General features: G+C 34.7%; 1 protein-coding gene across 1 annotated transcript in view; it reads left to right on the forward strand.

Annotated features, from left to right (window-relative positions):
- The window catches only part of LOC135107117 (uncharacterized), an 87286-nt gene that overhangs the window by 64623 nt on the left and 9476 nt on the right, over nt 1-13187 (forward strand). Inside the window, exon 2 of the mRNA XM_064016826.1 lies at nt 1433-1520. Coding sequence (XP_063872896.1) covers nt 1433-1520 — 88 coding nt within the window. The remainder of the gene's footprint in view (nt 1-1432; nt 1521-13187) is intronic.

Below are 13187 nucleotides of genomic sequence, written 5' to 3' on the forward strand. Positions count from 1 at the left end.
TGTGAAATTTTCCTTCATTATATTTGTAATAATAATTTCATCAACTCATTCATTGCTTATGATCATGGTTTGTGTTGCTAGTTTGATTATCTAGATAGGCCTTGTAAAACAGCCGTGATCATCACATCCACAAGAGTAATACAGTGGCACACACTATAAGCTGGAAGGGGCACTGCTTTTACTGTGATACAACTTTTCTTTTCTTTTTTTTTTTAAAGCTTCCATCTTCTTTTTTTTAAAGCTTCCATCTTCTTCCTACATATTTTTTCCTTATGTTTTTATCTGATTTAACATTTTAAATGCTCTCATTTTACCCTCTTTTTATTACTATTGTTCTTAGGAGTTTCCTCGTTTTCATGAAAATTTTACTCATGAAAATTTTACTCATGAAATTCGTTTTGTTTTTATATCCCATTATATTGCATAATTAGAATTGTTACGAATATTATATATATATATATATATATATATATATATATATATATATATATATATATATATATATATATATATATATATATATATATATATATATATATATATATATATATATATATATATATATATATATATATATATATATTAAGTATCTTCATCATATGATCTCTTACTTTGAGGGATTAAGTTTGTTCTTGTTACTTAGTTAGCCAATCAATTACATTCTTCTCTATTTTGTTTGTAAGGTAGGGTATAGGACAGCAGATAAATTCCTGTAACACAGCTTCCCAGCCCCATCACGCCTCCTGTCATTACGTTTGCACCGTTATATATTGCCCTCCAAATTACTCACGCCTCCAGCCATTACTACTTTTACACTTAAGTTTTCCCTCAAGCCTGCTCACACCTCTGACTATCAATATTAGTGTTACTCATTGTTTTTTATCCTCCTGCCTCCACACATTTCTTTAACATAGCTTCTTATTGTTCGCCAGCCTTACGTTAATTAATTTCTTTAATAGTACGGAACGCATGATATGATTTCTCAAGTTAACTCTTACGTTATCATGCCAGTTAATTTTTTCGTTCCTCCATTCGCCCAGTTAATTATATATATATATATATATATATATATATATATATATATATATATATATATATATATATATATATATATATATATATATATATATATATATATATATATATATATATATATATATATATATATATATATTACTGGCTCACTCATTTGTTTCCTTAAATTTTATTTCATTTTTTTCTGTTTTATTTGTTCGTTTATTTATTTTACATTCATATATCTATATTCTACTTATATTATTTATTTTATCTTATTTGTTATTAATTAATTTATATATCTATTTATTTTCATTTATGTGTTATTTATTTATTCTATTTATTTATTAATTAATTAATTAATTTATTTATTTTCTTTATTAATTCATTTACTTTTACACCATTGTATTTCTTGCAGGAGCTTCTGTTGCCACTTCGCAATCCGATGCCTGTGACGACGTGCAGTATCCTGAGGTCACCCTATCCTTTTCCAGTGTACACCTCTGGTGAGTTACTTAATGTTCCTTGGCGTTGTAATAATATTCTGCACAATCTTTTAACATACAATATACATATCGAAAGTCGAATAGCAACAACAAGAATGTTTAAAGAATATTGCAATTTCCTTGAAGCTGTTGACGTGTGCATGATTAAGGGGCGTTTTGAGAATTCCAAATGGGAAGGAACTGCGCGTGAAAGCAGTAAAGCACGTACACAATAAAAGATTTCGAGCTTTCTGTTCAAATGCTTTGTCTAAAATAAGGTACATTAGGTAGCAGAAAATGTTACGAAATCATTAAATGTTTTTACTTTAACAGTGATGAAGGACAAGTACTGTTTCTTGGCTTTATCTTTAACTCACAATATAAAGGCAATATTTTTGTTAGGTGAAGCAGTCAAGAAAAAAAAACGCAATAGACTTCAAAAGCAAAGGCGCAATCAGTCATGGATAGTACGAGAAATATAAATAATTTCCATTTGTTGAATCATAAGAAAATAGACGAGGGAGAAGTAGTAGTAAAGAAGGAACTAATCTACTAAGTACACACACCTAGACAATAAGGTCTCTCATCTCCTACTGTTATGACTAGCAAGCTGGTGGCGTCGTCTCTTGATCTGGTGCGTCATAACTTTGCCCACCACGAGGCGACGGAAAATATTTCATAAAGTGTAAACAAAAAAATAAAATAAATAAATAAAATAAATAAATAAATAAATAAGATAAAGAAGCTACACCCAAGTTTCTTGTCTGTATTTTCGTGATGAAATTTGCCATATGTACATGTAAGGAAAGCATCTGAGACAACAAATGAAAAATAAATAAAATAACTTTAAATATTTTATATTACGTGGTAAGTTTCACAGAAGTTGCCCGAGATCTCTAATAATTTGACACCAGACATTCTTGTTTTAAGTGACACTTATTTGCCTTGTACGAGTATATCGTCTCCAGGTACATCTTGAAGAACTATGACAAGCGCCACGTCAATAGAATAGATGTGTTCAGTATATTACTCAAAAAAGATTTAGTGTTAGGCATCTCCTCCAGTAATTCCTCGGAACTAAGCAATTTCCGACGCATTTCCTTCATCACATCATTCGGAAAGTCTCGGAAACTTGCGAAATCGAAATTTACTATGTTTTCCAAGACCATAACTACCAAGGAATTAGTAAACAGAGGCTGATGGGTGGATTAGGTCTTCAGTAACATCCTAAGGATACAAAAGTATCTGGCTGCAAACATTCACAAATTCACGGATGATAGAAAAAAAAAAAAAAAAAAAATGTAGTTTGACATCCCTCAATTGAATTCCGTAACACCATTTGCAAGTAGGGGTATGGAATAACAGGAACATGTAGCATTCTACCTGCCCAAGCAAAAGTGTCTAAATGATTCCTTGTCTTTGTCCATGAATCTTAACACATCGCCGTATTTCAGCAAGATGCCATAATACAGTGTGAGAGTATGACCAATACAAAAATTCTCAATGAAATCTGAAGGATAAGCAGAGAACCTCGCTCTCGACTCAGCGAATGATGTGGGACTTGCAGAGCTGCTAGATCATATTAGCTACAAGAAACTCACTGTCTCTCTTTGATCATATATATATATATATATATATATATATATATATATATATATATATATATATATATATATATATATATATATATATATATATATATATATATATATATATATATATATATATATATATATATATATATATATATATATGCATTGTGCCCAAATACTGCAGAAATTAACAAATACATGTGTTGAAACATATCCCAGCATACAATTACTGTGCCATAAAAGAGCCACTCTAAAATGTAATTAATGGCCAATAATTTTCATTAATTACATGTTAATACGTGTTTTGTGTCATCATTGCCCAACATGAGGCATAATTTTGACAGATTATGCCATAGACAAACCAGTGTATGTGGCTGTCTTTCTCATCTTTAGACCATAACATCCAGTCAACAAAAATCATAGATATTTCTGCCAGTTTGTTCTTCCCGAAAAAAAAAAAAAAAAAGGCATAGGGAAAGAAATTACTATTTAACAGGTGCTGGAAGACACTTGAAAAATAGCAATGTGGTCTGCCCACAATCTTTAATCTACTACTTTCCTTCAATTTCCTTTCTTTTACTTCTGTTCAAACTCTTCAGTATTCTCAATCTTTCTAAAAGTAAAGTAAAGTAAGGTACTGGAAGACTGCCTACTAATAGACGGCGGCAGGAATCAACTATGTGACAGTATTTTCTCCCAGAAGCTTTTGATTTTCTGAGGGAAGCTTAAAGGGGCTTAGACTCAGCTCCTCGGAAGACTGAAGAGACACCTCTCGTTTAGCAAATTATAAATCTGCAGGTTACAGCACAAAGAGTGTACAGAACATTCCGAGACATTTATTCTCATATGCGCATAGTCAAATAATTTATTTCCTTCATATATTTCGTTCTTTTAATGTAAATCAGGACAAAACAGCTCGGGGCCAAAACAATGTTTATTAACTTTCTGCTCCGAAATTATTTGGGTTATTGTTCATGGATTTAAAAGATGAGAGAGAAAAAAAAAATGGTAGACTGATTCGCTTTCCAATATTCTAAATAAAGGAAAAAAAAAATAAGAAGACGAAAAACGTGTCTTTGACGTTATGCAAAAGTATGCGAGTTTTTATTTATAGAAACACTGAAACATGATGGATTGTTGACAAGGCTTTGGTAATTTTCTCCATCCGGCGAATGACGGTGATTTTATTATCATTATTTATTTATTATTTATTTATTTTTTTCACGACATTTATGATACTTACAAAACTAGTTGTGTGATTTTTATTAACTGAAAGTCAGTACGTCGTTAGAGATGTGTTGAGTTTTGTTATATATATATATATATATATATATATATATATATATATATATATATATATATATATATATATATATATATATATATATATATATATATATATATATATATATATATTTCCACTGATCCTTGTTCGCTTTTTCGGACAGGGCAAAGTGTTGTTTGTCCACGTAGTCCATGACCTCCGTCAGACAGCGAGGAAGGCTCACTCCGAGGATACTTATTATTTTCTTTATTTATATGTTTTTATATATTCATTTTATTTTGTTATTTTTATTTTTTTTATTTATTTATTTGTTTATTTATTTATTTATTTATTTACTTATTTATTTATATTTATTTCTTCAGTAATTTATTATTTATTTATTTATTTATTTATTTATTTATGTATTTATTTATTTACTGCGGAGATACCGAGGCTCTGACGGATATGATGAAAGAGATGCTCAGGCTTCTGTTGATAACTTGATTAAAAGTAGGAAACGAAGGACAACAACACCGTACTTTTGCTTGTGGTGCTGATGGTTTCTGTGGAGAGAAGGAAGGTTATGACAGAAAAATAAAAAAAAAAGGAGAAAAAAAAGTAAAATCCGTAAGAAAGGAACTGTGAAGAATATGAGAAAAAAGTGAAAATAAATGCAATTAAGGGGAAAAGATAGATGATGAAAATAAAACAAAAATACAGAGCAGAGAGATTTTTCTTTGTGTGTGTGTGTGTGTGTGTGTGTGTGTGTGTGTGTGTTTGTGTGTGTGTGTGTGTGTAAAGGAACACTCATTAATAACAATCAGGATTTATGTTAAAATTCTGCAAAAAAAAAAAAAAGATTGCAGTCCAACTTTGTGAGCGGGTTAAAATCCAAAGAAAATTATTTGCGTTTTTTTTTTCCCCCTTCTAACGAAAATCTTCAGTTTTATACTTTTTTTCAATGTCTGATTCCCGCACGGCCAATGATTATTGAATATTCCTTCATTTATGTTTATTTCGGATTTATTTTATTAAATAGAATTTCATACCGTATGATTATCTTATTTATTTATGTATCTATATATCTATGTATGTATGTACGTATCTCTCTCTCTCTCTCTCTCTCTCTCTCTCTCTCTCTCTCTCTCTCTCTCTCTCTCTCTCTCTCTCTCTCTCTCTCTCTCTCTCTCTCTCTCTCTCTCTCTATATATATATATATATATATATATATATATATATATATATATAATTTTAATGCCTTTCATGTTTTCTTGTAATGAAACAAAGTGTTTAAAAAGTACTTTGTTTTCCAATGGATGTTAAAGATGGCGAACGTGGCCGACAGCTCATCAGGTTGAGATGGATTTTAGAACTCGATGTTTCTTTCCGCCATGGCAACAACTCCACCACTCTCTTGAATTATACCTTCACTAGTTCCCTCCGACTGCACTTCTGCCAGTCCTTTCGAGTCACAGTCTCACACCGTATTGTTCAAAGAGCTCACCGGCGCAAAGTAAAAGATCGTGTTGTTAATTAGCATACAAGTGAAACCATTCAGACATAATAAGGGAAAGACAAATATAAACATACTTTTCTTTATCCTTGAGAGTAGTGAGGGAAGAATCTCGACGCCTCATGTGGAAAAGGAAACAAACCCGTAAAAGAAAGGAAAATAAAAGAAAAAAAGAAAAAAAAGAATACGCCCGCTTCTTAGTGGCTCAGATGGAAGCAAGGCCAGGTATCCTGAAAGCTCTCTGCGCTCTCCCGGCCTCTCCACCTACACGCTGCACACCGCCATATGTTGCTTCAAGATAGCGGGGTTTTCCCCAAACTTCCACACACGTTTTCATTTTTACCGAGCTTCAAATGCGGCTTAGCGTCTGCAAACACAGGAAGTACATAATAAACTTCAGAAAAGTCGTGAAGAAATAGAAAAGAAGCAAAAAAAAAAAAAAAAAGAAGATATCAAGGGCTTTCGGGGCTTTCCGGAATGCTCAGTATTTAGAGGAATCCTGTCGATGGGGAAAGTGTACACACACCAGGCAGACACTACTGCACATATCACACTTAGCTTGCTATGTTCGACTTTTCTTCATCACCAACGATGTGAAAAAAGAGGAATAATTTTCGGTCCAGAATAATATCCAAAAGGAGAAGGTAGCATTCAACCCATATTTAAATTTATTTATTTTATTTATTTATTCATTTTTATCGATTAATTTCATCAGATACAATTGTATAGATAACCTGAAGAAGTGTGATTCTCCCATCAAAGAGGTGTTTCAGGAACACAACACTGGGTGTCTATTGGGCTGCTCGCTGCTGGTTACATTCGTATCACTATGAGAACGAGTATCGCTACCATTCTTCATTAACAAAAAGAATAAAAGAGCTTCAGCAATACCTTACAGAATTTTTTACAAATTATGGAATATTCTCGAGCGGGAGGTAACTGCACTCCTGCGCTTTTTTCGTTAGTCGGGAGCGAAGAAGGTATTGTTAGGAGAAAACGAAGGACAAATTAATTAAATCTAGAAAGGTAGCTAACTCAGGGAAGGTGAGAAATAGCTTAAATGTTTACTGTACAAACCGTAGAAGTATTTTGAATAAAATAGACTTGCTTAGAGGAATAGCGTGTGTAGAGAAATTTGATATCATTGCTTTAACTGAAACTTGGTTAGATATGTCAGGAAAAGTATTTAATACAGAGGTTAAGATAGATGGTTATACAATGTTCTATAAAGATAGGGAAAACAGGAGAGGAGGAGGCGTCGCGTTATATGTTAGGGACACATTACAGTGTTGTATTAACAGTAGAATTAAAACAGATAACAAAGCAGAGTCGATATGGGTAGATATTAAGGAAGGATCACAGTCAGTAGTACTGGGAGTAGTGTACAGGCCACCGACCAGTACAAAGGAAATTAACACCTCACTGTGGCAGGAAATAAATAGAGCAGGCAGGTACAGTCAGGTATGTGTGGTAGGAGATTTTAATTTTAGGAATACCGACTGGAGTCTGATGGTGGGTAACAGGGAAGCAGAGGAATTTCTTAAGGTAATTCAGGAAATTTTTTTTAAAACAGGTAGTCGTAGAACCCACAAGGGGGAATAATTTTCTAGATTTAATTCTTACTAACAGGGAGAAAGCAGTCACGCAGGTAGAGGTTGGAGGACAGCTAAGTAACAGTGACCATACGGAAATTAGGTGCAATTTAAAATGGGAAGAAACTTTCAGAAGCAAAAACACTAGTGAAATACTTGACTTTAGGAGAGCAGATTTTGAGGAATTAAAAAAGGTACCTCCAAGGAGTTGACTGGCAACGGATGCAGGGTGATATCAGGTCCGGAACGGAGTTGAGAGAGATAAGGCAGGATGAGAGAGGTGAGGTGAGGTGTGAGAGTGTAGGACAAGAGGAGGGAAGATGTGTCCGGAAGGAGCGAAGGAGAAAGGGAGGGGGAGTTAGGTGTATGTTAGAATGTCAGGTCATGCTGAAATGAGAGAGGTGAGGTCGAGTCGAGTAGATGAGGGAGTGGAGAGGATGGTAGGAGCCGAGATGAGGGGATTAGGTGAAGAAAATGTAGATGAATTGTATAAATATTTCGTAGATAAAGTTCATACAGATTAGTTAGCAAATATCCCGTATAGGGCAATAAGATCACAGAAAAATTACCCTAAATGGATGACTGCTAGGTTAAAACATTATATAGGGCGTAAGATAAGTATATATAAGATATTAAGGGCAGGTGAAGAAGTTTTAAGGTCACAATATAATGAATTAGTTAGAACAGTCAGGAAGTTAACGAGGAAAGCAAAGGGCAATTATGAATTAAAGGTAGCCAGCCAGGCGAAGACGGACCCCAAGGGATTTTATCAGGTATACAGGACGAAGAATAATGATACTATAGTTCCATTAAAGGCAGCAGATGGGGAGCTTGTTAGTTCTGGGGAGGAGATTAGTAAAATTCGGAATGAGTATTTTTTTAACTGTCTTCACCCAGGAAAACATGCAGGATATGTTAGATAGTGAACAGATGTTTAGAGCAGATGAGAATGAGAAATTGACAAATATTTCCATAACTAGGGAGATAGTGGAACAGGAGATAGATAGGCTAAAAAAAAGTTCAAGACACCAAGACCAGATTAAATATATCCCAGAGTACTTAAGGAATGCAAAGAGGTTGTTAGTGAGCCGTTAGTTTCTGTCTTTAGGAAATCACTTGAGTCAGGTGAGGTACCAGTAATGTGGAGGCAGGCTAATGTAGTACTCATCTTCAAGAAAAGAGATAAAACTTTAGCGTCTAACTATAGACCTGTCAGCTTAACTTCAGTTGTAGGTAAAATATTAGTCAATAATAACAAGGAACATTACGGAACATTTAGACAAACATAACTTGATAAATCAGTCACAGCATGGCTTCACGAAGGGGAAGTCTTGCCTGACAAACTTGTTAAGATTTTACAATAAAGTGTACGAGGCAGTAGATAATGGAGATAATTATGGTATCTTATATCTGGACTTTAGTAAAACATTTGACAAGGTACCCCATCAAAGGCTCCTGAGAAAGGTTAGGGCACACTGGATAGATGGGAAGGTGTTAGGCTGGATTGGGTCATGGCTTAGCGACAGGCGACAAAGAGTTGTAATAAACGGCTCGAAATCCGAGTGGGGTCAGGTAATTAGTGGGATGCCACAGGGATCAGTATTAGGGCCATTGTTATTTCTAATATATATTAATGACTTGGATAGTGGAATTAGTAGTGATGTTAGTAAATTTGCGGATGACACAAAGATAGGTAGATTAATTAGGTCAGAATCGAATGCCATCGCCTTGCAGACAGATTTAGATACGATGAATGAATGAACGGACAGATGACAAATGCAATTTAATATCAATAAATGCAAAGTACTTAGCGTAGGTAGAGGAAACCCACACAGAAGATACACATTAAAAAAACAAACTCTGGTAGGTACAGGGTACGAGAAAGATTTAGGAGTTATAGCTAGCTCTGAACTCCGTCTAGGAAAACAATGCATAGTGGCCAGAAACAGGGCAAATAGGGTACTAGGATTCATTTTCAGGAGTGTTAAAAGTAGAAGTTATACTTGGCGCTGGTCAGACCTCATCTAGACTACGCTGTGCAGTTGTGATCACCACATTACAGGAAGGATATAGGCCCATTAGAATCAGTACAGAGGAGGATGACTAAAAGGATACAGGTGATGAGGAGTATTCCTTATGAGGCGAGATTAAGTTGTTAAATTTACATTCTTTAGAGAGATGTAGGTTAAGAGGGGACCTGATAGAAGTCTTTAAGTGGTATAAGGGTTATAACAAGGGGGATGACAGCAAAATTCTTAGGATCAGGAACCAGGGTAGAATAAGAAATAACGGGTTCAAGCTTGAAAAATTTAGATTGAGGAAGGAGATAGGAAGAAATTGGTTCACAAATAGATGAGTGGAACGGACTCAGTAATCATGTTGTTAGTGCTGGGACATTAGAGAGCTTTAAGAGAAGATTAGACAGGTTTATGGATAGGGATAATAGATGGAAATAGGTAGGTATATTTCATACAGGGACTGCCACGTGTAAGCCTGGTCACTTCTTGCAGCTTCCGTTATATCTTACGTTCTTATGTATTCTGTCAAGCAAAGTCTGTAACACTCGTCTTAAAGGTCTAACGTTCCTAGACATGTGTCTGATTTAAAACTACGCCTGTCCTAGTTGGTGCAGCGAGTGACTATCGTAAATTGTCTGTGCTTTCTCCCCTACTCAGGAAAGTGGTCATTTTTTAAAGCCCCACAGTTCCAGCTCCCGCTATTATTCTCTCTCTCTCTCTCTCTCTCTCTCTCTCTCTCTCTCTCTCTCTCTCTCTCTCTCTCTCTCTCTCTCTCTCTCTCAAGATTGTCAATTAATGAAAGATTAATAAATAAAAATGATAAATAAACACAATCAAATTATATATATATATATATATATATATATATATATATATATATATATATATATATATATATATATATATATATATATATATATATATATATATATATATATATATATATATATATATATATATATATATATTATATTCCTATTTATTATATTCTATATTATATATATATATATATATATATATATATATATATATATATATATATATATATATATATATATATATATATATATATATATATATATATATATATATATATATATATATATATATATATATATATATATATATATATATATATATATATATATATATATATATATATATATATATATATATATATATATATATATATATTATATTCTTATTTATTAATCTTTCGTTAATTGGCTATCTTGTTTATGCTTTTCACTGATATTTATTACGTTTGTTTCCCGAGGATGTTCGGGAGATGCACCACAAAAATGGGTACCCCTTGACGGTCTGTACTGAACATGCTCCTTTGCTTCACCTTTTCAAGGATAAAAATCTGACTGGTTGTCTCGCCAGATGGTTTCTCACAGTTGATGAATTTAACCCAATGATCATGTATTTGCCCGGCAAAGCAAATATGGCTGCAAAATTTCTTTCAAGAAATGTTGCTGTTGCACTGTGTCAGAAATTGCTAATTTCTCATGAGAGGAACTTTTTCGTGCCCAGTGTCAAGACCTGACACTGCTGTGATATACTCGTATGCCTTAGAATCGAAAGATTATTCTACCTACGTTGCATGTTCCCTTGTCTCAGTTTTTCTTTGCTGTTGGCATGTTAACTTTGTCAGTTCACGAGCAAACAGTGATGCAACTTGTCATCCCACTTCTTTAGTGCCTTCTAAGCAGTTTTCAGGCCACACTCACTTTAAACATTCATCACCTGCTTGTCCTGTTCACCTTCACTCTCCTGGTCAGACTCAGTATACGCGCTCTCTATCACCAGCCCCAAGACCTCGTATGACTCTTGAGCGTCCATCTAAATTATGTATCACTCATGACCTGAGTAACCACATGACAGAGGAATGTTTAAAAATTCTGCAATGGAAGTGAGATCAAGCTGTGACGACCTTTCGGTCAAATTTTCGGAGACGCCAATTTCAACACGGGAAAGATTAGTACCTAGTCTGCCTCCTTTTTCTGAACAGTTTCTTTCTCTTCCCAATGTCATTACTGCCTTTCAAGGTATGCAAGTATAACAGTGTTCTTATCACACTCCATTTTCATTGGGAGTTGATGCTGGTGCCTCTTGTCATTTACTGAGTGTCCAGGTTTATTCCAAATTTAGGGACTTAGTTAACCTTCCCTTACAGCCAGCTGACAATAATCTTTTCAGTGAACAAGATTCTCCCTTACATGTCCTTGGCACAGTTGTTCCCCCGTTGTCTCTTGTAAATCATGTACTATCATCTGAAGCACAATTTTTTGTAACCTTTGATTTTGTACTTAATGGCAAAGTTCTCTTTGTACTTGATACGGTTGTGACGCATCGTCCCAACATACGCTACTGCCTATAAGAACAATCTTATCTCTGCAATGGACATTCTAGTTCCACTCTTAGCTTTTAAATCTCCTGTTCACACTTTCTAGCGTTCATGATCCAAAGGTCATGGTCATCATTGCCTGATTTTACAGAGTCAAAAAAGCTTAGTCTCTACTGTGGATGTTTGTTCTACCGTTGTGATTGGCGATCAGCGTGTGGACCTTATGAATGCTGTTCGCCTTCCAGTTCGCGTGGCAAATGCGCCTGTTGGCTCGTGTATCTTATCTTTGCCAGTTTCTGTCCATGTTCGTAAATTGGTTCTTGAAAGTACTCTTTCTTGTGTCCGTGATATTCATATAACTAATGCCTTAGTGACCTGGTGCCGGTGCCCCGATTTCTCTCACGAGCAGCGTACTTTTTTATTCTTTTGAAGTTTGTGACAGTAAGTCCTTTCACGACCCTCCACACCTTATTTCTTCAGTTTCCCCTTACATAGATTTTTCTTATGACACTGCTGATCTCGTTTCTCAGCCTCCAGCTCACCTTAAGAAGGTGTTAGACTTCCTGACAACAAAGTCTCACCTCCTTGACTTGCTTCTTGAACATAAACGGGCTGTTGCTTTGCCTGACGAACCACTTGGTGTCATTGATCGTGTCGCGCATCACATTCAGTTGAAACCTGATACACGTACATCTTTTGTGATTCCTATCGTGTGCCTCAGTCAACGTGCTGTTGTTCAGGACTTAGTTAATGGAATGCTGAAAGACAGTATCATTCGAAAATCATATTCTCCGTGTAATTCACCACTGGTCTTGGTCCCAAAGAAAGACGGTTCTTATCGTGCTGTAGTTGATTTTCGCAAAGTTAACTCTGTGACTGTCCTTGACCATTATCCTCTCCCTGTTTTAAGTGACCTTTTGCAATCTATCGGGAAAGATAACACTGTATTTATTACTCTTGACTTCAAATCAGGTTTTTTTTGCGGATTCCTGTGTACTCCAGTAGCCGTGAGATTACTGCCTTTTCTACAGCATCAGGTCATTATGAGTGGCTTTGTGCCCCAATGGGTTTTATGTAACTCTCCCCTGACTTGCCAGCGACTTGTTAACAGTCTTTTTCATGGTCTTATTAGCATTGGCTTGTTTGTATAGCTTGAAGATTTGATATTAGTGTCTCGTGATCTTGAGTCTCACTTTGATAAACTTGAACTTATTTTGAAAAGCTTACAAGAAGCACATCTTAAACTTAACTTGCCTAAATGTAAATTCCTTCGGACATGCATTGAGTTCTTACGTCATGTAATGGACAAGGATGGCATTTACACCACTGATGCCTATGTTCAGGCTGTTCAAGACTTTC

Source organism: Scylla paramamosain, chromosome 14, assembly GCF_035594125.1.
Source record: "Scylla paramamosain isolate STU-SP2022 chromosome 14, ASM3559412v1, whole genome shotgun sequence".
NCBI classification, from domain to species: Eukaryota; Metazoa; Arthropoda; class Malacostraca; order Decapoda; family Portunidae; genus Scylla; species Scylla paramamosain.